This window comes from Haliotis asinina, chromosome 16 (genome assembly GCF_037392515.1).
Source record: "Haliotis asinina isolate JCU_RB_2024 chromosome 16, JCU_Hal_asi_v2, whole genome shotgun sequence".
Lineage (NCBI taxonomy): Eukaryota > Metazoa > Mollusca > Gastropoda > Lepetellida > Haliotidae > Haliotis > Haliotis asinina.
The window spans coordinates 14,414,117-14,437,463 of NC_090295.1; the positions used below are offsets into that span (position 1 = coordinate 14,414,117).

Here is a 23,347-nt window from a genome sequence, read left to right on the forward strand (position 1 = left end):
TGGGACCTGGTGACTGAAGAGAAAAGGGTTTCGATTATCATCACGGCACCTTGTAACCACGTTTCGGAAGACGTGTGACGTGTGAACGCTTCAACCTTTCAGATTAAAGTTTCCCTGTACTTCTTCAAATGTTCAAAATGGGTGGAACTGATCTGCAGTGGTCAGCGTGTACCTGAAATACAGTGAGTTTAGTTTTACGCCACACACAACAATATTCCAGCTATATGACGGCGGTTTGTATGCTTTTCAGTCTGGACCAGACAATTCCAGTGGTCAACAGGAGGAACATCAATCTACACAACTGTGTCAACCATGTCAGCGAGCCTGACCACCCGATCCCGTTAGTCGCTCTTTGCGATGGCGCAGGGAATATCTGTTGAACTTACAAGTACAACAAAATTGGAATGAGTCAAAAGAAGATAGTTCTGATCATGGATAAAAACACACCAACACTGCAGTGGCTTATGAGTCGAGCGACTGCAACTGAATCAGACAAACGAGGACATAATATGAGTAATGTGGTTTTGAGAACACTAAAAGGTGAACTGGGGAGAACGGTTCACTAGCTTGTGGTAGTTCTATCGTCATGTAAATAATGACATGTATTGAACAGTGTTTGTTACACACTAGTCAGATGCCAAATGTTTTGCCCTGGTATTTTTTGTTAATTCTGCACGTTTCAAGTTTTGGTTAAACATGGATGTTTACGAGTGTGTACGTGCAGAGCACAAGGTTTAGCCTCTCAACGTGATATGAAGAAGAAGCTGATTTTGATATTTTAAAAAATGTCTTCCTGTCTGTATTGAACCGTTTTGGTCATGTGGACAAGGTCTCCGACTTCGGATCAGAGGGTCCGTGGTTCGAATCCCAGCACGGGTCGCGAAAATTTTGTGGCCGCCACATTGGCGCCCAACGTGGGAACGAGGACGTTCATAACAAATTGGAACAAAATAAGCCTCTGTATCCAACTATGGGCCCCTGACGTGCCTTCTGTTGACGAGGGAGTATGTGGCAGGGTTTGCAGTCATCCCACAGATGACACTCTTACCTTGTCAGCTTTCTGACGAGGTTAACCTCCTTGGTCATGTGGACAAGGCGTCCAACTTCGGATCAGAAGGTGCGTGGTTCAAATCCTAGTACGGGACTCAAAAATTACACACATAACGATTGAACGAATGTATTTAATGCATTGCTATAACGACGATAAACGGAAATAAACTTTGGTGAGAGTGGTTTCAGCCGAATGTGATTCTTGCTACAACACAAGGTTTGACCAATTCCAATACGGATATTCTCGGGTATGCTGCCCTTGGAAGTTAATGAACTGACATGAATGAAATATTAACAATAACAACGTGAGCTGGCTTGAAAAAGAGACTAATATATTCATAAACCTGATATTTGGAGATGGATTCGTCAGAGTTACGAACAACAGGAATTGAAAAAAAACAGAAACACATAGTATGGCTGGAAAATGCGTATGGCTGTAAAATGCTGCTTGTTTGGTCAATACCATACTCAGCGACGAGTATTTTCAGGAAGCACCATCCTGTATATCCTCTTCCGGAGCTCAATGAGGGCTACTTCGGCCGTCTTGCCACACAATGAAGGCTGCTCTACGTTCACCGTCGCCCAGTAAACGCCGTTGTGCATGGCAAGCAGTGAGAAATGAAAGGTTCCTAGCCTCATGCCTCCGCTCAGTAAGACTGCTATGGGATGACTTGGTTCTCCTGATGTCACATCTGCCAACGTGAAGAATGCCCTGCTGGTCTCTACTGCTGCTCGCAGACTTGGACACCCTGTCTGGTGAAGTAAGATTTGTTAGTAAATGAAATATCAATTTTATCCTCTACTCAGTGATGTTCGTGCATTGCATCCTATGCAGATTTTCACCTGAATGAAGACAAGACCTATGGAAATAGTATTTCAAGCTGTGTAAACGTTTCCTTATTTGTTTCAAGAAATACTTGCCACCGCCCTTTGACCATATGGTGTACAGGGCTATTATTCAGCAATATTCTAGCCGTGTGACGCCGGTTTGTAAACAAGCTCGTCCATACAAGACAACTGAAGCGACAAAACCTTTCAACATCCGAAAGAGTGAATGTGTATGGTTTTACTCCCCACATCTATTAGAAATGTCTACAGCTTCTAAAATCAGAGTCATTTCTATACTTGTCACTACATCGTAATCATATGTTTGTTTCTGCAGTATCACAGCTTTACGATGCTATTTGTGAACAAATATAGTCTGGATCAGACAATCCAGTGATTGTCACCTTGCGATACGATGACGGAGGATGTGCCTATGAGTGAGTTTAGTTTTATGTTGCACTCAACAATATACCAGCAAAATGGCGGCTATCTGTAAATAATCGGTAGGTATGCCGCATTTCATGCTGATCGCCATCGCATCATAGTGATACGATGATATGTGTCTGGTGTCCCCAGCCGTGATGCTGTAGGAATATGAGAGTGAGTTCAGTTTTTCCCCTTTTAGCAATATTTCATCAATGTCACAGCACGGAACACCAGAAATGAGCGTCACACTTGCTGGAATAAATTAAGCCACTCTCTAAACTGAACTGAGTGTGCGAGTGATTCAGTTTACGTTTACGCCACATGTTGCAATATTTTAGCAGTAACATGACAGGGGGCACCTGAAATGAGCTTCGCACATTATAACCATGTCGGTAATCGACCCGGGTCTTCGGCGTGACAAGCAAACACTTTAACCAATTGGCAGCCCCACCGCTCCTGTTCTGATTGAAGTGCTACCTGTCTCAAAGGTAACCATAGAAACTATACCTCCCTTGGTCACACACACATAAGAACACCACGTTTCAAGTAACGCTGTGAAAAAGTGCAATCTGTAACTGTTTAAACGGGTTAAATAAATACACTGCTCACATACATTAGCTACCAAGATACTGGTGGATATGGACCGGGTATACCCATATCTAGGGTACGTTGTCTGCACTGTTGCAACTCAAATCTAATGCAGCCATGGAGGGACTTCTCTCAGCGTGTCTCACGATGTCGTGGGTGTGGGTTTCCCATCAATATGTCCTCCTCCACGATTCCCAGACTTTCAGGAAGGATACACGAGATAAAGGTGGGTCAGGAGGCGGTATGGCTGCTTGTTATTTTGTGACTTTCTGTTTACACTTGCACACATGTTCAGATTAACGTTTCGGGTTGAGTTCCATCAGGATTCGAACTCACGTTCTTAGTCACGCACCTAATGACCAGCACACAAAGTTGGCGATCTGACCCACTCAGCCACCGTGACTTCCACAAATGTTTCCTACAGCTGGTAGTCTCTATCACATTGTTTGATTAACCCGTGTAACTCAGTGAAAGAGTGTAATCTCAAGTGTAAAGTATGTCACATTTGACCACTTTCTAAATGGTATTGTGAACTTTAAACCAATGGTTGACACGCTGACACTCCAAGTCACCGAACCGCACTACCCGATATGTGATACAGTGTCACCTCGATACCCGATATGTGTCACCTCTGAAATATCCAACACATTACAGTAAAGTGAAACGAAGCGCAACATATAACAGCGAACTAAATGCACGATTAACAATGCGTAACAGTACAGGAAACTGAACGCGGGGCAGTAAAGTACAACAGTGGCTCTTCTACGATTCCGTAAGAATGCATATAAATTAACACAACCTAAGTAAATATATTCAATATTAGGTCAATAACTCTTATCAGCAAACGACGCCGTCACTTGGAAAACGCTCACCATAAAAAGAGTGTTGATAGTCCATGGATGTAAGAAGTTGTCAGTTAGAGGTTGTGAGCACTGACGGGCCTTGTGTTGACCAATTGTGTGAACTTGCTGGCGTATCTGGCCCTCACAATAATACAATACATGTACCTAAACAACAGACACACTGTACGAATGGGTAGTCTTGCCACCAAATCGTTAGCCTTAGATATTTACCATTTAGATAAAACCCATGATGTGGTTCTGCCAAACCGTTAAACTATCATTATGATCCGAGATCAGAAAACACGATCACAGGATTCTGGTACGAGTAAGGGGCATAACTCTATACAACCAATAACGGCGCCTTTGGTTAACAGATTAACATGGGTCACTTGCAGTTCGTTTATTGACGCTTAAATTAACAAAATACATTGTTCTTATTTATTTAGTTTAATTAAACTTATTTGATTTCAGTGTTTATAACAAACTTACAACATGCACGACGTCGTTATGCCTGTTGTCTAGTGATGTTCTGAAATAATGACAACATCACAAGATCTGGAAGTGAATATAATTTTGTTGGCATGATATATTTTATTTTTTAAGATACAGAGTTTTGGACTGAAAGTGGTCTTGACGAACTCCACGCGGCACTGAATATGAAGTCCAATGTATGTGTCGCTTACAACGTCATTCTCTTCCTGGGCGACGGTATGGGGATCCCAACAGTCACAGCCAGTCGGATTTTTGCAGGGCAGATCCAAGGTCAATCAGAAGAAGAAACTCGCCCAGTTTTGAAAAGTTTCCACATGTTGCTTTGACAAAGGTTTGTTGATTGGGTTTGAAAAATAACTAATTTCTTAAAGTAAATGGGAAGGGAAACGACGTTTGATGAATATTTCAGTGCTGATTTTCTGACCATCTTGCTTCCATGTCTTGCCACCTTCCTGAATAAATACGTTTATCACATCCCTTCTGAATGGTCACTGTCTGCTGCAGACGTACAGTGTCGATAAACAGCCACGGGAACGGCGTTCCTGACTGGGGTCAAGGCCAACTCAAACGCTCTCGGCGTTAACGGTAATGCTGAATACAACAAATACATCATCACATAATGCAAACAACAGGTGCGAGTCAGTCGAAGGAAACGAGGCTCTGTCTATACTCAGGTTTTCGCTTCAACAGGGTAAGTACATAGACTACTGTGAGGTTTATCATAATGCATGTGTGACGATTGCATTGTTAAATTGTAATTAAAACGGCATTACTCACTGAACAGTTGCAGTCCCATACTATGACAGTGTGGATCAAATGGATACAGTAAATGACATGATGGATCACATACTGTGCATTGTTACTTATGATATCAACCCTGAGAGTTTCTGAAATGGTCCATTTTATGGAGTACTACGTCTATTTTGTTTTTCTAACAGTCCCCCAGTGGCGTATATAAATATTAACGTGCGCGTGTGTATGTATACGTATCTATACGTGTGCAGATCCATATCAGATCCATCTCATAATATAATGTAATTAATTAGGACATAGTGCAATTCTCTTACAAACCCTGCTAATCCAGATATAGACCAAACATATATTGTGGCTTTCTCTTAGGCAATCGTCGGGGCACCGGTGAATATCCGGGTTAGAATTGATCTTCAATACCCCATTCTTGTTATAAGAGGCGACTAACGTTATCGGGTGGTCAGACTCGTTGACTTTGTTGACACATGTTCACGTAATCCAGTAGCGGAGATCTATGCTCATGTTGTTGGTCACTGGATTGTCTGGTCCAGACTGGATTATTTACAGACTGCCGACACATAGCTGGAATATTGCTAAGCGCGGCCTCAAACAAACAACAAACCAACAAATCTTTCCCAGGGAAATCCACCGGCGTCATCACCACCACACGTTTCACGCATGCCACCCCAGCCGCCAGCTACGCCCACGTGACAAACCGGAACTGGGAGGGGATTCAAAGATGGCAGGTGTGACAGGCGGGTGTAAGGACATACCACAACAGCTGGTCGAGGACAATCCAGATATACAGGTGAATATTCCGTTGTCAGGTTAGAGCGGTTGGGTTATAATTAGGGTAATACCGGGGTTTGAACCCATGACTAAGCAGCGACTTTAGGTTTCTTGGATGACTGGGACTGGGCCACCCGTACCTTCAATTCACACACTCGGATCTGTTGGAAATGATGTAAAAACGTCAATCCTTTCTATGTAACCATTAAGGTTTGATATTAAATCATTTGTGACGTCAATCCGTTCTCTGCTCGCTACATTACTTAAGGAGCGGTGAGTACCAGTTGAAAAGTAAAGACTTCATTTTGTCATTTTGACCTTTAACTTCCCAGTACTTTGAATATAATTTATGTAGGGTAATATCCTCGTAACTCTCCATCCCTTAGGAAAATAATGTGCCTCGGCCTCAGCACCATTATTTTTAAGGAATGGTGAGTTACTGGGACATTACCATCTACGTAATTTCATGTGAACTGGATGAATGGATGTTTGGAATGTATATTTTTGATTATATTTTAAAATATGGTACTTCTTGGTCCCTGCCTGGTACTTGGTCGACTCGGATTCAGCAAAATGTATCCGTGAGTCTCGGTGAGCTCAAGTCTGGGGAAGTACAAACAGCCTAACATACATACGCATGCACGGCGTCATATGAGCGATATATTCTCAAGTTAGACGTTAAACCCCATTTCACCTTACCTCACCTTTAATTATATATTACTGAAATTGTTTAAAATTTTATGAAAACATTTTGCCGAAAGATAGCAAACATGCAAGACATAGTGCATCGATGGATGTAATGGTGAACGTGTCTGCAGTGTCGCTGCAGGTACTCCTGGGAGAAGGACGGATGTTCTTCACCCCCAGAAACCGCCCAAGACCCAGACGAAGGCAACAATGAGGCACAGAAAGAACACGGGAGAAGGGATGGAAGGAATTTGACAGACGTAAGTTTACACAGTCATAAACCTTGACGTCCATTTTTCACATTCTTGGCCAAGTGATCATAGATCATAGAAGCATTTTTTTATAAGAGTTGCGTCCTTTAGCAAGGCCAACATTCAATGGCGACGTAGCTAATGGACCATCATATGACGTAACTGACCGACGTCATAATACCCGTTACAATTCCAGGTGATAGTCTGTTCATGGCGTCCCAAGCCACAGATATGGCAGCTTGGTCCGTGATTTGGTTGAGTTCATGTAGCTTGACTGCGTAAATCTATCATGCTCATAATATCAACCAATGCTTTGTTTTTGTCTGGACACATTTGTACATGACTATCATAAATGTAAAGACCAGTGTATATAATACACGGATAAAGGTAATGAGGGCACATTTTACTGTTTTGAAATTCTGTTAATGCAAAATCGCCATTGAAGTCAGTTCTTATATATGTGCATATAATCTTTTGCAGTTTGTCTATTATTTAATAAATAAATGACCACTTTTCATGATTATGCTAAAAGTTTGTAACAGACTGCGTTTACGATGTCGAGATGACGTCTCTTTCAGGAATGTAATGGCATATTTATGTGTATACATGTAGATATATACATGTTGAACCTCAGGCTTGGAAAAATCGAATAAAAGCAAACAAACAGAAATACCGATACGCCACCAACCTCACCGACTTCAACAACGTCGACCCGCTTGAGACAGATTTCCTATTGGGTAAGTAAAATGTGTTGTACGGGAAAGTCAGAAAGGGGCTTTATATTTGGTTTCATGCCACACAACGGGGTGCCAGTAATTGGTTTCTCATATGCCCACATTGCCTATTTGTTTGAATTAAGAGCATTTTACCTGAAAATGACATTTTATATTTACGTAAATGTCTACCTGTTAAATATGCCACTAAAAGCGATGTGGTTAGCAATAATCGAACCACCCAGTCCAGTGGGCAGGTGAATGGACGGTATGTGGTTTGCAATAATCGAACCTCCTAATCCAGTGGGCAGGTGAATGGACGGTATGTGGTTTGCAATAATCGAACCACCCAGTCCAGTGGGCTGGTGAATGGGCGGTATGTGGTTTGCAATAATCGAACCACCTAGTCCAGTGGGCTGGTGAATGGAAGGCATGTGGTTTGCAATAATCGAACCACCTAGTCCAGTGGGCTGGTGAATGGGCGGTATGTGGTTTGCAATAATCGAACCACCTAGTCCAGTGGGCTGGTGAATGGAAGGCATGTGGTTTGCAATAATCGAAAAACCTAGTCAGTGGGCAGGTGAATGGAAGGCATGTGGTTTGCAATAATCGAAAAACCTAGTCAGTGGGCAGGTGAATGGAAGGCATGTGGTTTGCAATAATCGAACCACCTAGTCCAGTGGGCAGGTGAATGGAAGGCATGTGGTTTGCAATAATCGAACCACCTAATCCAGTGGGCAGGTGAATGGACGGTATGTGGTTTGCAATAATCGAACCACCTAGTCCAGTGGGCAGGTGAATGGACGGTATGTGGTTTGCAATAATCGAACCACCTAGTCCAGTGGGCAGGTGAATGGACGGTATGTGGTTTGCAATAATCGAACCACCTAGTCCCGTGGGCAGGTGAATGGAAGTCCCTTCAGTCCCGGATTGACGCTCGGCATAAGAAAGATGTTAAAGGCACTAGCAGCACCGAGTAGGTCTTAGCAGGGTATCAATGTTAAACTGCGATATGGTATTAAAGCAGGGTAAGTCCTCAAGGTAAGCAATGACTTGTCATTTGTGTTTTTGTGTTATAACCTTGAACGTAATGTACCCATGATGATCCGGGTTAGAATTGTTCTTTAGCAACTCGTACTCAACGGGATCGGGTGGTCAGGCAAACTGCCTTGTTTGACACATGCCAATTACATAGGTCGATGTTCATGCTGTTGATCATTAGATTGCTTAGTTGAGACTGGAATATTCACAGACCGCTGCCATATAACTGGAATGTTGCCGAGTGCGGCGTAAAACTAAACTCATTTACTACAGGCTGCCGCCAAATAGCTAGAATATTGCTGAGTTCGACATTAAACAACCCACAAACCATGCAAACAGAAGGCGATGTCAAGGTCCGTTTCATTCTACCTTTTCACGATTCGACCAGTGAAGATTCGGGTTAGTCTTTAGTAAACCATGCTTGTTGAAAGAGGCGGGATCGAGTTCGTTGGCATTGCTGACACCTGTCATCGTATCCCAGCTGAGTCGATCAGCTGCTCTTGATGTCAGTCACTGGACTGTCAATCCAAGACTCGTTTATATCCAGCGCGGCGTTAAACAAGAAGCAAATCGAGAAGATCCCGAAGTAGTGAGTGAGTTCCAGCAATATCCACATCAGAAATGAGCTTCACACATTGTACCCATGTGGAAAATCGAACCCGGTTCTTCGGCGAACGCTTCAACCACAAGGCTACCCCATTGCCCCAGATTCTATAACGGTTTTGCCATTGTATATAGGTTTGTTCAACCAGGATCACATGCAGTTTGAGGCTGAGAGGAAGCAGAATCCAGATAAGGAGCCATCTTTAGCTGGCATGACAGACAAAGCAATACGGATACTCAGGAAAAATCCCAAAGGATACCTCCTCTTCGTGGAGGGTATGGGCAACTGTTTAAAGCAGGCCAACACCGGGTGTCTTCACTGATTATCCATTTTGCTTTTAAATATATCTAATCACTGATCAGTCAGTTACGGCTGAAGGAATTACTTATCTGTGAATAGTTGAGACTGGTTACTCTCTGGCTTTTACGTTTGTTATACTCGCAGCACCCCCACCCCTCTTTAAGACAGCTTACATGTCGGGAGCGTTTTGTCGGTTTGAAAAGTGCCTGTGTGTGTCTGTGTGTGTCTGTCCAAGGCCATAACTTCAGTCATGCTACCTGAAAAGTACGATACACTTTGCAAACAATTATTTATTTTACTTGACATGTTTTCATGATAAGCAGTACAGATATAAAACATTGTCAGGACGTCTTCGTGGTTGATTCGCAAATGAAACAAAAACAGTGAAACCAGACCCGGAATAAATACATTAATTATCAACTGAAATCAAGCATGGAATCATCTTTCAGGCGGTCGCATCGACCATGCGCATCACGTAAACAGGGTCGCTCTGGCATTGTCAGATACTGCAGCATTTTCTGAAGTTGTGTCACGTGCTGACAATCTGACCAATCAGAGGGACACGTTGATAGTGACCACAGCTGGCCACTTCCACTCCATGATCATGGCAGGATACCCATCCAGAGGCAACAACATTCTTGGTACGTGCTTCATTGGAGTTCACAATTGGATTAAGTTTATCATATTATATTTATTTAGTTTCGTATAGTCCTGGCGCCCTTTAAATGCCTGCGCTATGAAGATTGTATTTCATCATTTATTCGAGGTTTACAAGCAACTTTTGTGGATTTGTAAATCAAATGCAATTCCGTATTTGGACTTGTCCATATGTTGTGGCCGATTCCCTGTTGCAACCATGCATGCTGTCTGTACGTCTCTCCATACTTTAAGCCGAAGGACAAATATAATATGATTAGAGTAATTTTCTAAAGTTTCTTTTTTCTTGACTTGTAAATTACAAAACAGAAGAAGCAAAACATGCAAAGTCCTCTCTTCCATTGGCATATCTGCGCGAAGACTCAGGGGATGTAACTCTCTTAATTTGTAGGAAATTTGAACGGGTATGGTTTTAAGCCCCTCAGTTAGCAATAATCCAGCATTATCAATGGGGTGGGAGAGCGGAATGGGCTTCATGCTGCACCGATGGGGGGAATCATACTCAGGTCTACAGCGCCACAAGCGAACACTTTAACCACTAGCCTACCCCACCGAACCTTCATATGTGAACCACACAAGCCCCACTTGACCGAGTGTATGTGCGGGAAAACGATCAGCCACCTTCGCCCTCCGCACTACTTCTATAACGAAACCTGAACAAATATATACAAATCTGTTGATTAACCCGTATACGACTTGTGATAGGGCGAATGCAACACAACTCCCGAAACAATTATGTCTTTGACGTGGCCTGTCCAGCGGAATTGAATATGTTATGAATGCTGAATCTGGAACAGGTATTATATAATCTTCAGTAAGACGTCCCTCAAACACAATCTATATCGACGCTGACTTAATTCAGATTCGACAGGTGATTTGTAACCAAATGGTCTTGGTTGTTCTCAGTCACTTTTCCATATTGCTCAGGCTTGATTTTACACTGAAATCATGCCATGGTCCGTATAATGTTGCTGCCAGGCGTAAAACAACATTCATTCACGAAAGTTAAGATCACTTTATGTGACTGAAATATATTTCGTCAAGACGTTTTAATATATGTGTAACCTGAAACAGGGGCGATAACTCAGTAACAATGACGTTCACGTTTGGCTTGGTGTGGTGGACACATCTCTTGACGTTGACAAATTGACATACACAACGTTGATCTACGGAAATGGCCGAAACTTCAACTACGGGGGGCGGGGAAATCTTACGAATGATGTGACGAGTGAGTAATGTGAAAGTAAAATTGTTCCACGAACGTGTTGTGATTCTTTGATGTTTCTATATTTGTTTGTGTGGGTTTTTTTTTTATGAAATCTGGTTCAATATATATTCTTTGTCATTCTTCAGGGCCTAGATTTTCGAAGCTCTCTTAAAGCTAAGGTAGTCGTAAGTGCCATACATTAACATTAACTTCCGATTATCGTAGCACCAAGATAGCTTCGAAAATCTATGTCTTGTACTCCTGATGCTTTGTCATTCTTTTACTCTTTTCAGCCAGTGTGAATTACACCTTTGAGGCAGCAGTGCGGCACAATATTGAAACACACGGGGGTGAAGATGTTGGTGTTTATGCACGGGGGCCCATGTCTCACCTCTTCCACGGCGTCTACGAACAGAGCTGCATTGCGAATGTCATGATGTACACTTCCTGCGTTGGACCATATTTAGAAGACAGACAATGCGCAAGGTCCCTTCTCTCGGCTCCTACGGTGCGTCCTCAGACACGGCATTTACTTCTATTTACAGTGATACTAGAACTCTGAATGTGCCCAATTTTACAAGTTTTGGCACCTTAATCTGCTAAAGCCGTTTTGAAGAATTTTTCGTAATTCTATTTTGTTTTACGTGAAGTTGTTCCTTAAGGATAAACAATGTACACAAACTACAGACACATTCTGTTTTAATTTTAAAGGTCACACGCAACCAAAAAATCAAACATACACTGTAATCACTTATTCATGATATATAATGCATTGCTGATCAAGAAAAACAACAACAAATAAACAGAATTATATGCATATAATCGCATATCAAAAGAGCAATATTTCGTGCTTGGGTTTACCTCCGTCGAAACGAAGCAGCCGCGATACCGAACCTAGTCAAGGCCGGTTTGAGAGCACTCAACTGTAACGAAGCCTTTTCATTGGCCACTGGTTCATTTGCCGATACGCTTAGTCGGATGTTAATTTCAAATTGCATGTGGTCAGTGATTGAAGTTGTGCATTGCATGTTGTCATTAGCAGACAGGCAGGCAGATATATATGTGTGAATAAACCAGACATTGAGTTTTCTCTAAGACAGAGTCTGCTTATCACAGTCAACCTGATTTTTCTTTATGTAACGAGTAGATTATTTACTTGTTTGTGTACACAACCAAGATTAGACTACTGCACACGACCTCATACTCCGGGCAGGCATGCTGTTTCAAGCTCCGCGAACCTGTTCACTGTGCATGCGTAATGAGCTCAGCGCAGCATAGCTGTTGAAACCAGATTTAGCCCAACGCTTGGGGAAATTAGTGAATCGTCTGAATTCCGACTTTGCGGCCGTTTTTTTCATCGCGTTTTTTTTCAACTTTATTGGCTGAAATGGCATTTTTGATGATTTGTTTCGGTAAGTGCATACCTGAAGGTATCAAAATCTGCAAAGTTATGTTTTACGTTGCATGTGACCTTTAAAGATGCCACTAGCTGAAAATTTGACATTTGCAAGTTACATCTCTAAACAGCACAATTAACGTGTAAATTGTCAGTGTTCATGTTTTTGGCAAACATGTACCGACACAGACATTGACTTACATATGAAACACATTTCACATGTAGTATTCTTGTACATTTAGCACTGTAAGAGGTACAATTCTACAGACACATTATATTTCCTTAAATATGCCACTAGCTCCAAATATAACATTTGCAATTTACATATCTAAGCTGTTAAGCCGACAATTAATGTGCAAATTATCAGTGTTTGTGTTTTGGCATACATGTACCGATACAGATATTGGCTTTGATATGAAACACATTTCTTGTCCTTGTATTTCTTTTCTATTCTTGTACATTTAGTAATGTAAGAGGTACATTTCTATTTTTTGTTGCACATTAACGAGGTATAAATCGAGATCATATATTGTCTGTGTATCTTGAGTTTTATAATAGTCATGAATGTGTATATTTCACTGTTATACGTCTGATGAAGCACTTGCTATACAGCCTAAATTTATCTTTCAAGTATAATCGTCATTAAGCTTGATTTAACGTGCGCTTTCTCACAAAATGAGTATTTCGCACCCAACCACCAGGTTATTTAATGTTTGATTTAAAGAGAACGATTTGACCGAAAGATATGGCAACCCGAAGGGAGCTTTAGGGTTGTATTGTTAAATATGAATGAATTTAGATTTTGGATTTTTGTCGGAAGTGACTAGGCGATGAACTACGAGAAGGTTTGATTCCTGCTTGCATTGTTTTTTTAATGTTTAGTGTTTGTGTGTTTGTTCATGTTTGCACTAGTTGGTTATGCGGGATTACATACGTCGTGGAACGCTAGTTTTAATAGGAAATATGCCTAAGGTTTCAAAAGTTATTTTAGTCTGCTTGGGAGAGTTTGTAGTGATAGGTGTTTGTGTGATCTCTGGAGCACCATTCTGTGTTGTCGTTAGTGTGTGCAGTGCAGTAGGATGTGTTCTGGGGTGTCTGTTTCGTTGCACTGTGCGCATTTACCTATTTGTTGGTTACATTTCATGTAGATGGGATTCAATGTGTGTGACCTGATGGTAATTTGCATATAAGTGCGAACTCGTGTATGATTTTAGACACCAATGGACTGATAAAGAACATTAATGGATAGAGATAGAACATCAATGGATAGTTCAAGAACATCAGTGGACAGATAAAGAACATCAATGGATAGATAAAGAAACAACAGCATTGTCTTGATGTGGTGGCAGACACAGCTAAGGGGATCAGAGCTCCAGATAAGCTTTTGTCCACGTGGGTATGATACCCATACATTTGAAACAAAGCGGGTATTTCTATTTTCAAGTAGGTATATATACTTTTAGATGCATTTTAAAATTTGGGAATTCATTTCAATTAAATATAACAGGTGCCACATTTCTTATTCAATTATTAAATAAGACTAAATCCTCCCAATAATGCTGAATAATGGCTAATCCAGAGCAGCTTTATCCACTTGTGTTGTAAGAAATAATATATAACAGCATCCATTTTGGCGTAAAACAAGATGCCAAGATGGATATTAGATGATATAACAGCCATCACTTAACTCATTTTTCTTTTTTAAAAGGACTTGTTCCCATCGTGTTGTTTCGCTTCCATGTCGCGAATAGCTAATGTTACAAGTTCATTTATCACCGCCAACTGATTCTGATTGTGAAACACTGTACTTACCTATTAATTCATCCGCTAGTTCACTGATGAAGTAGTTTTCTGGCTGTAAAGCGTAAAAACTAGATATCTTCCTTTGAGCGTGTGGAAGCTTTCTGTCATACTTTCTCACCATAATACATTTGTTTACAGAAAGAAAAGAGTTGGTCCCTATTTATAGATGGGCCAATATGTGAGGGGGTTAACAAACCACGGCTGATATTCTATATCTGATGCTCATTTCAGTTGCGTTTAGAAATAATCAAGCTATTCTATCGCGAATATTTAGAGATGGATAAACATCGATAGGTTTGAATTGATACGATCACGCAACATGATTTTGATGCATTGTTAATTATTTTGATATAGCGTAAACGTAAGTATTTCGTATTTTTGCATACGCAGGCATTTACTTTTCTTCCGTATTTCAACTTTTCTACTGGGTATTTTACTGTTCTATAGCGTATTTTACGCAAATACGCAGCTTAACTGGAGCTCTGGGTTGTGACCAGTTATAGGATATATAACTATACAATAATTTATGAAAGTCATCCTGGTTCATTGACATGTGGTGAAGACTATGAATGGAGATAAATGTCATTTGAGTTGAACATTTTTTTAAGGCGACTGTGAAGTGTTTCATTTTGGTTGCTTTTTTGGCGTGGCAATCCGCCTATGAGCCCCCGTGAATGCGGACGATGGGCCGTTCGCTTTTTACCATTAAACTTCATTGTACGTACTGCTGTGCCTGATATAGCCTGAAAAAGTGTCACCTTTTCAGCATCTGTCAGTATCTTTCGAGTAGAAACCTTTGAGGAATAATACGAGATGTCAAGCAGATTGAACCGAATTTGGAAGAGCAGTTCACCAAGAATTTTCCTCAAATTCGAATCGTGTACAGGCTCGTTTTGACGTTTACATTCCGCCTCTGCCCAGCGAAGCATTGCCTCGATGACGTAGCGTTCCTCACTAGCCAAAGAGTCGGAGGAAATGACGTCAAGAACACATGCGCGAGAGAGCTGAATGAATCCAGTTGTTCGCAACACGTCCGCCCCATGTTGGTGAATGAAAGAGAGACAACTCTGGTACAACTGTGGCTCGTCAAAGAAATGAGCTTGTTCGATCAAGGAACACACGTTGTCGACAGACATCATATTCTTGACGAGGGCCAAGCACTTGGTCAACAGAGACTGGACGTTGTACTTCTTTGAACAGTAAAGGACAGACAGCACGTTGTCCGAATTAATGAGGACTTCATCGCAGTACAGGTAGCTGAAACAAACAAAAGAAGGGTGTGGGATCCAGGGTTTTTGAGAAGTGTGTGTGTTAATTGCAAATACTAGGGAGAAGTTCTCCTCAGGTAGTGTTTGCCCTCAACCCTGAAAAGCTGGTGGCCCTAAAGACCCACAGCCTAAATTTTCGAAGCTAGTGCTTAGTGCTTAGAAAGTTGTAAGTACTCTACATTAACATGAACTTACGACCATCTAAGCGTTATGAGAGCGTAGACAGGTTGTGAATCCTGATCAGAATGTGTAGGCAGGGGCGTAACTACCATTATAAAACCCCCGGGTTTACACATGATCATGGATAAAAGGGTTGGGCATGCCCTCAGTACTATCTAAAAATAGAACTTTGCAATCTTTCGGGCTTTCAAGAAAGAAGTGGCTTGCAATACGTCTTGCACGCCTTAAGTAATTCCCAGTATACGAAAATGTGACTACTAACAAACTTAGGTAAAGAGTGTAATTCAACTCTAATGACTGACTAGTTTTCATCTGCAGAAAAACCAACATCCAAGTCAAGATTAAAGTCTTCTGAAAAGTCTGAATCCGGATGTTCAGGGTTTTCAGTTATTGTTGATGAAAATGCTGTCGGCTCCTGATCCTTCTCTAGATCCGCCCGTGATGTGTCACATACTATTTTCAAAAATGGTCTGATTTCGTGTATTCCCAAAGCGAGAACAAGTAAGGCATGGATTCAAACACTAGTTTGCGTTTAACATACTTTCTTCATTAGGATTTTTTTCAAAATTGTTCTATGCTCCCTGTCAGAAAAATATACCAGTCTTGTCTGAAAATGTAAGCGACAAAGAAATGATAACGGCCATACCGTAAGAATATCTTGAAAGGTTCAATCTCTATATCAGGAACATCGACGTCATCACTTTGAGGAATCGACCCGTTGAACATGGTGAAAAAGACGTCACTCCTGGCACCCAGCACATACTTGTGGGCACCTACGGGAGACCTCGACTGCCCGACCTTGAACTTGACGTCACAGGCAAGCTGTTGATTAAACATCCGTCTGTTACTTCCAATGACGGTGTCTTCGGGGTTGTCAACGGGAGCCGAAGTTGCAGGAACTGTGGAGTTGAAAATACTCGGAAGATGTTTATTCTTATATGTATTAATATAAAGGCTTTAGCAAACTAGGAGGTAATGAATAAAAATCAGCAGAAGTGTGCAGGTATACTGAACATTATCTTCATAATCCGCTTTGAGTGAGTTTAGTTTTACGCCGCTTTTAGCAATATTCCAATAACATTACGGCAGGGGACACCAGAAATGGGCTTCACACAATGTACACATATGGGGAATCGATCCCCGGTCACTAGGCTACCCCATCGCCCCTGGTTAAAGTATGGAGCGTGGGTGTTAAGAACGGGTGCGTCATATCATCTGATTTCGACTTTATCTCTACACTTGACCTAGAAGGCCAGACATTTGTACAAAGAATGAGGGTAGTGCAATTGCGAGGATCAGCGTTCAAATGTGACAAGCAGGTAGACAAATTGAATACTATGGGCAGGGAGGTGAAAGACTGACCTACAACTTCAACACATTTCTGGGGTGAAAAACATAAGGTCTGATTAAACCGGACGTTAAAATAGGCGGGCTGTGCAGTTTTCGATCAGGCTTCCAGAATCACGAGTGTCACCCCTTGTGTATTTTATGTAGTGAGTGTTAAAAATCCATTTCTTCACCGATTCCGTTCAAATTTGAAATATATGTAAATTATAGCACCTAAAACATTATACGATTGCAAAAATTTAGATTTATATTTTTGAAAATTATCGTCCAAACAGAGATTCGAACTCGTGTGGTGGGTAATAAGGCCAAATGCAACATCACCCAATTTTGACACTATCTCTACACTTGACCTAGGAGTAATTGTGCACGCCGTAATCACCAAAATTAGTCAAGGCACGATATGCATCTGGGAAACACAATTAACATTCCCCTATCAATGCTGTAGTCTGTTTATGTAGGTCCTGTTGACTTCCACTGAAGATGACACAAGAATGGAGAAAGCTCTTTGATGGGAGAAGTCCTCTTCAAGATGCACGAGGTAGGGGTCGTGATCATTCGTCACCACTCGCCCGTTTCGGTAACCTCGCTATTCGGCTTGTCCCGGAAAAAACACGCGTTGGTCACGAGTGGGTCGTAATGTTTCTATCGATTGTTTCTCAAGGATAATCAAAATTAATGTAATGCAGGAAACACAACCGGCATTTTTTGTTGGATTGTAGACTGACATCATGCGAATATTGAAAGTTCGAGGATAGATTTGAATTATGAGAGTTTATTTAGCAATACATGTTTATGCAGAAAGTTCAATTTTAGCACAAGAATTGTCATGTCAACAGTTGCGCAGTTTCCAAGGTAGGTCACTCCATGGTAGCCACGTTTGATAATTGGAGTCGATGACCATGTGAAAGTAAATCGATGAGTAACAAGTTCGAGGATAGATTTGAATTATGAGAGTTTATTTAGCAATACATGTTTATGCAGAAAGTCCAATTTTAGCACAAGAATTGTCATGTCAACAGTTGCGCAGTTTCCAAGGTAGGTCACTCCATGGTAGCCACGTTTGATAATTGGAGTCGATGACCATGTGAAAGTAAATCGATGAGTAACAAGTTAAAGGATAGATTTGAATTATGAGAGTTTATTTAGGAATACATGTTTATGCAGAAAGTCCAATTTTAGCACAAGAATTGTCATGTCAACAGTTGCGCAGTTTCCAAGGTAGGTCACTCCATGGTAGCCATGTTTGATAATTGGAGTCGATGACCATGTGAAAGTAAATCGATGAGTAACAAGTTCGAGGATAGATTTGAATTATGAGAGTTTATTTAGCAATACATGTTTATGCAGAAAGTCCAATTTTAGCACAAGAATTGTCATGTCAACAGTTGCGCAGTTTCCAAGGTAGGTCACTCCATGGTAGCCACGTTTGATAATTGGAGTCGATGACCATGTGAAAGTAAATCGATGAGTAACAAGTTCGAGGATAGATTTGAATTATGAGAGTTTATTTAGCAATACATGTTTATGCAGAAAGTCCAATTTTAGCACAAGAATTGTCATGTCAACAGTTGCGCAGTTTCCAAGGTAGGTCACTCCATGGTAGCCACGTTTGATAATTGGAGTCGATGACCATGTGAAAGTAAATCGATGAGTAACAAGTTCGAGGATAGATTTGAATTATGAGAGTTTATTTAGCAATACATGTTTATGCAGAAAGTCCAATTTTAGCACAAGAATTGTCATGTCAACAGTTGCGCAGTTTCCAAGGTAGGTCACTCCATGGTAGCCACGTTTGATAATTGGAGTCGATGACCATGTGAAAGTAAATCGATGAGTAACAAGTTAAAGGATAGATTTGAATTATGAGAGTTTATTTAGGAATACATGTTTATGCAGAAAGTCCAATTTTAGCACAAGAATTGTCATGTCAACAGTTGCGCAGTTTCCAAGGTAGGTCACTCCATGGTAGCCATGTTTGATAATTGGAGTCGATGACCATGTGAAAGTAAATCGATGAGTAACAAGTTCGAGGATAGATTTGAATTATGAGAGTTTATTTAGCAATACATGTTTATGCAGAAAGTCCAATTTTAGCACAAGAATTGTCATGTCAACAGTTGCGCAGTTTCCAAGGTAGGTCACTCCATGGTAGCCACGTTTGATAATTGGAGTCGATGACCATGTGAAAGTAAATCGATGAGTAACAAGTTAAAGGATAGATTTGAATTATGAGAGTTTATTTAGGAATACATGTTTATGCAGAAAGTCCAATTTTAGCACAAGAATTGTCATGTCAACAGTTGCGCAGTTTCCAAGGTAGGTCACTCCATGGTAGCCACGTTTGATAATTGGAGTCGATGACCATGTGAAAGTAAATTGACGACTGTCATGCCGAAGAGAGGATTTGATTGGTGACATGGGGAGAATATGAAGCAAATTCTCGTTTGTTGCACCTTTACTTTGTTGGAATATTGCTCAGTGTGGCGAATAACTCACAGACCATGTATACGAGCATGCTTTTATAAATGTGCTACGCAAAATGTGGTGGCTGTCGCCACAGCGAGTAAACGAGTTTAGCACTCAACAAAGTCTCCACCAATATGGCTATATGTATAATCGTATCATTTCCATGTTCCATTGCTTTAATTAGCAAACTTTTTGCTTTTAATTCACAAACTGATCCATTAAGATGCTTGATTGATTCGACTGAAGGCAAGATGTCAACATGAAAGTAGTTGACCGTATATTATGGACAAAGGTCAGATCAATACCAATAAATGGATGGGAATATATTTACCCTTGTCCCACTACAACGTCTTTGTAATTCTCCCTTTGTCATAATTACCTTAGCCGCAAAATATTTTCAGGAAAATGTGTTTCGACGCAAATGTGGTGAAAAATTTAAATATGTAACATACCAACCTTGTTGAAACAAGAAGAGGATTTGTTTCGGTGTTTACAGCACAGAGTATATACTCACGTGTCTCTGTGAAATTTTCTGCGAAGAAGCCTAGACCGAGACCGCACAGTGAAGTGAAATCATACATTAACTTTTGCGATAGGCTATTTTTTAATGGCCAGCCAGTTTGATCCGGCGCACCCAAGGCAAAGCCACATCAGTTAGCCCTTCTTGCTCGAACCAATATTGCAAATGTCAGTGGGAGACATGTTGCGGCTACTTTGCAGAACGAACTCTCGGTAAGAAAAGTAAAAATTGTGAAAGTAAAGAAATTAGCATTACCTTCCCGTATAATAAAGTCGTGCTGGTGATACATCTTGCCAACAACGCAGTTGCAGCCAAATCGAAAGTGAAAGCAAACTCCGGTAATTTCGTGTCGGGGTCACGTGCAGGAGTCATGTGACATTTTATCTGCGTGTGTTGCACTTGATATTAGGTTTGAGAAAAGGCGAGCTGAATTCAACAAGATCAGTCGTTTGCTGTTGATGGTTATGTATAAAGCAAGAAGCCACGTGATCAAAACAGTGTCACGGTGTGCAAAGGTAAAAGTATGGCTCATCGTCGAAAACACATACAAAATACCCGGATGTGGCAAGCGGCTACAGATTCGCCGATATGATGTTATCAACGCTATTTTTGTAGGAAACACATGGTATTTTGTGTGAAATAGATGAATATATCTTTATCACACAAGGTTAGCAAAATCAAAACTTTAAATGATATTTAAGATACAAATTACGTTTTTGTCTTACATCGTGGAAATCCCCTAACACCGGAGTACAACACTGTTCACAATAAGAAAAGACGTATCTAAGTTTATACGACGATTCAGTAGAGACTGGGTTCCCAATCCCAACGCGCAATCAGGTCATTACAACAGGTGGAAGAGAATATGACATATGCCAGACACGAATTCGAAGGACTGTGCTTCAAAATAGTTCAATCCTACGAGAGTGGGTGAGTTTAGTTTTACGCCACTCTCAGCAATATTCCAGCTATATGGCGGCTGGACCAGACAATCCAGTGATCACCCACATGCGCATCGATCTGCGCAGTTGGGAACCGATGACATGTGTCAACCAAGTCAGCGAGCCTGACCACCCGATCCCGTTAGTCGCCTCTTACGACAAGCATAGTCGCCTTTTATGGCAAGCATGGGTTGCTGAAGGCCTATTCTACCCCGTGACCTTCACGGGTCTCCTACGAGAGCACAATGCTGCATCTATTGTTGCATGAATTATTATTATTATTATTATTATTATTATTATTGTAAACATTTCTCATACCCATGAAGATCCAGGTTAGCATGGGTATTCAGTGGCTAAAGAGATCGGGTGTTCATGATCAGGCTCGTTGACTTGGTTGACACATACCATCGTATCCCAATATTGTGTAGATCGGTGCTAACGCTATCGATCACTGGACTGCCTGGTCCAAACTCGATTATATGCTCACAAATGCACGTGTATGATGGGACATAGCTGTATTGGGACACATGTTAATGTGCACGTGTTGTGACGGTACATATATATAGCTGTATTGGGACACATGTTAATGTTAGTCATTTTGAAGTTTAGTGTTATATTTTCTCAAATACGCCCCATTTAATGCAATCACCCTTTTCTATGCCCAGAAATAATCACACGTTGGTGCACACAAAGACTAAATAACACGTGGGTATTATATTTTAAGCAGAACATGTACTATGCTGGGCTAATATCACTGTGGTAGAAATATTATTCAGCACTGTAAAGACACACAAACCTGACTGCTGCTAATCAAGTCAGGCTTTCAGTCATCATCAGTATTTACTCTCAAGAATGTTTGTGATATTTGCAAGTTGTCATATCGTATAAATTAGATAAAAAAAATTATGTGCATACATACCAGGTAAACTTTTACGTAAAAGAGAAAGAATTGTTAAGTTTTGTCTACAGTTTTCTTCCTTGGAGGTGCTATCTGCTTTTGCGTCTTATCTTTTCAAATGTAATTTCATAAAACTAAATGACATCACACGAAAACTCAGACAATGTGCGTGCGTGAGTGAGTGAGTGAGTGAGTGTTGAAGCGTGACGCCGCCTGCAGCAATACTCCAGCAATATCAGGAGACACCAGGAATGACCTTCAAGTATTTTGTCAAAGTGGGGAACCGAACCCGGATCTTCTATGTGGCCGAATACCGCTAAAAACAGCAAGGCTACCCCACTGGGCAAGAATAAGCAAGCTCAACTTGGGCCAGTTTCTGACTTGCCTACAGGCGAAACTGGATCGGGGAATTTGCTATCAATAAGTTTGAACAATACATTTTCTACAAGCAAGTAAGGAGAAAGGAACATATATATATATATACTGTACAGCAATGTACAAAGAATAATAATAAGCCTAATTTTACTTCGACTGCAATGTTGTTAATAAATTCTTAATATAAACACTGAATCCTTGAAACGATTATAATACATTCTATTCATACAAAACAGTAATACTTTTAGAGCATCCGGTTTGTGCGTTAGCGTTACTAATTATAATATAACATCGATGTCCACAATTAAATTTTCATGATGGTGTCGGTGAACTATGACGTTCCAGTCGAACTTCGGTTTATATATGTATCTTTTGAGAAATTTGTTTGTGCTACAGTTGTTTTCATACATTATTCATTTGCCTCCATAAATATGAAATTCGAAACAAAAACTAAAACATTACCGTTTGCCTTTCCAGTTGGAGAGACAGAATCGGCAAATCGATCGAATACCATTTGTCCGGTTTTTAAAAGACCAGAAATTTTCCGACTGAATCATTAACAAAACAACCTAGCGAAAGCGGACTGTCGGAAAAGAAGGGTTTCACTGGACAACTGGTATCAGAGACCATATATATTTGGTCTCTGTGGAGATGAACACGCCTCTTCATTAGAATGATAACTCATCCGATTCAGTAAATTTTAAATGCTTTAGCTTTTCTCATACTACTGCTAGGTACCATATTGTATCAATGAGAACTGCGGCGTTTTCAACAGAGCTAGGTTAGTGCGCCCGGCAAAGTGCAAGACTCCCGAACTATTGTCCAATATATCTGATAGTGTTCCTTATTTTGCAGGCGAATTTTAACAAGCCAAGGATCACCGGGCCCAGCCTACGATATATTCAAATACTAGCAAAATCGTTCCATAAAA

At 40.9% G+C, this 23,347-nt stretch overlaps 1 protein-coding gene and 1 pseudogene across 1 annotated transcript; one reads left to right on the plus strand and one right to left on the minus strand.

Annotated features, from left to right (window-relative positions):
- Positions 1-3,036: 3,036 nt before the first annotated feature.
- Positions 3,037-11,825, plus strand: LOC137267637 (alkaline phosphatase, tissue-nonspecific isozyme-like; annotated as a pseudogene).
- On the minus strand, positions 11,318-20,719 carry LOC137268009 (BTB/POZ domain-containing protein 6-like). The gene is made up of 3 exons (XM_067802479.1): positions 20,458-20,719; positions 16,516-16,768; positions 11,318-15,678 (listed from the first exon to the last, which is right to left on the minus strand). The coding sequence occupies exons 1-3, from the start codon at positions 20,489-20,491 to the stop codon at positions 14,985-14,987; spliced, it is 981 nt and encodes a 326-aa protein (XP_067658580.1). The 5' UTR covers positions 20,492-20,719; the 3' UTR covers positions 11,318-14,984.
- Positions 20,720-23,347: the final 2,628 nt, after the last annotated feature.

Excerpts from the sequence above, each read along its gene's own strand:
- LOC137268009 (XM_067802479.1), bottom strand. The coding sequence starts at position 20,491 with ATGTATCACCAGCACGACTTTATTATACGGGAAG. Across the intron at positions 16,769-20,457 it reads CGACTTTATTATACGGGAAG|TTCCTGCAACTTCGGCTCCC; the intron begins GTAATGCTAATT and ends TCAACTCCACAG. Across the intron at positions 15,679-16,515 it reads CCTTTCAAGATATTCTTACG|CTACCTGTACTGCGATGAAG; the intron begins GTATGGCCGTTA and ends TGTTTGTTTCAG.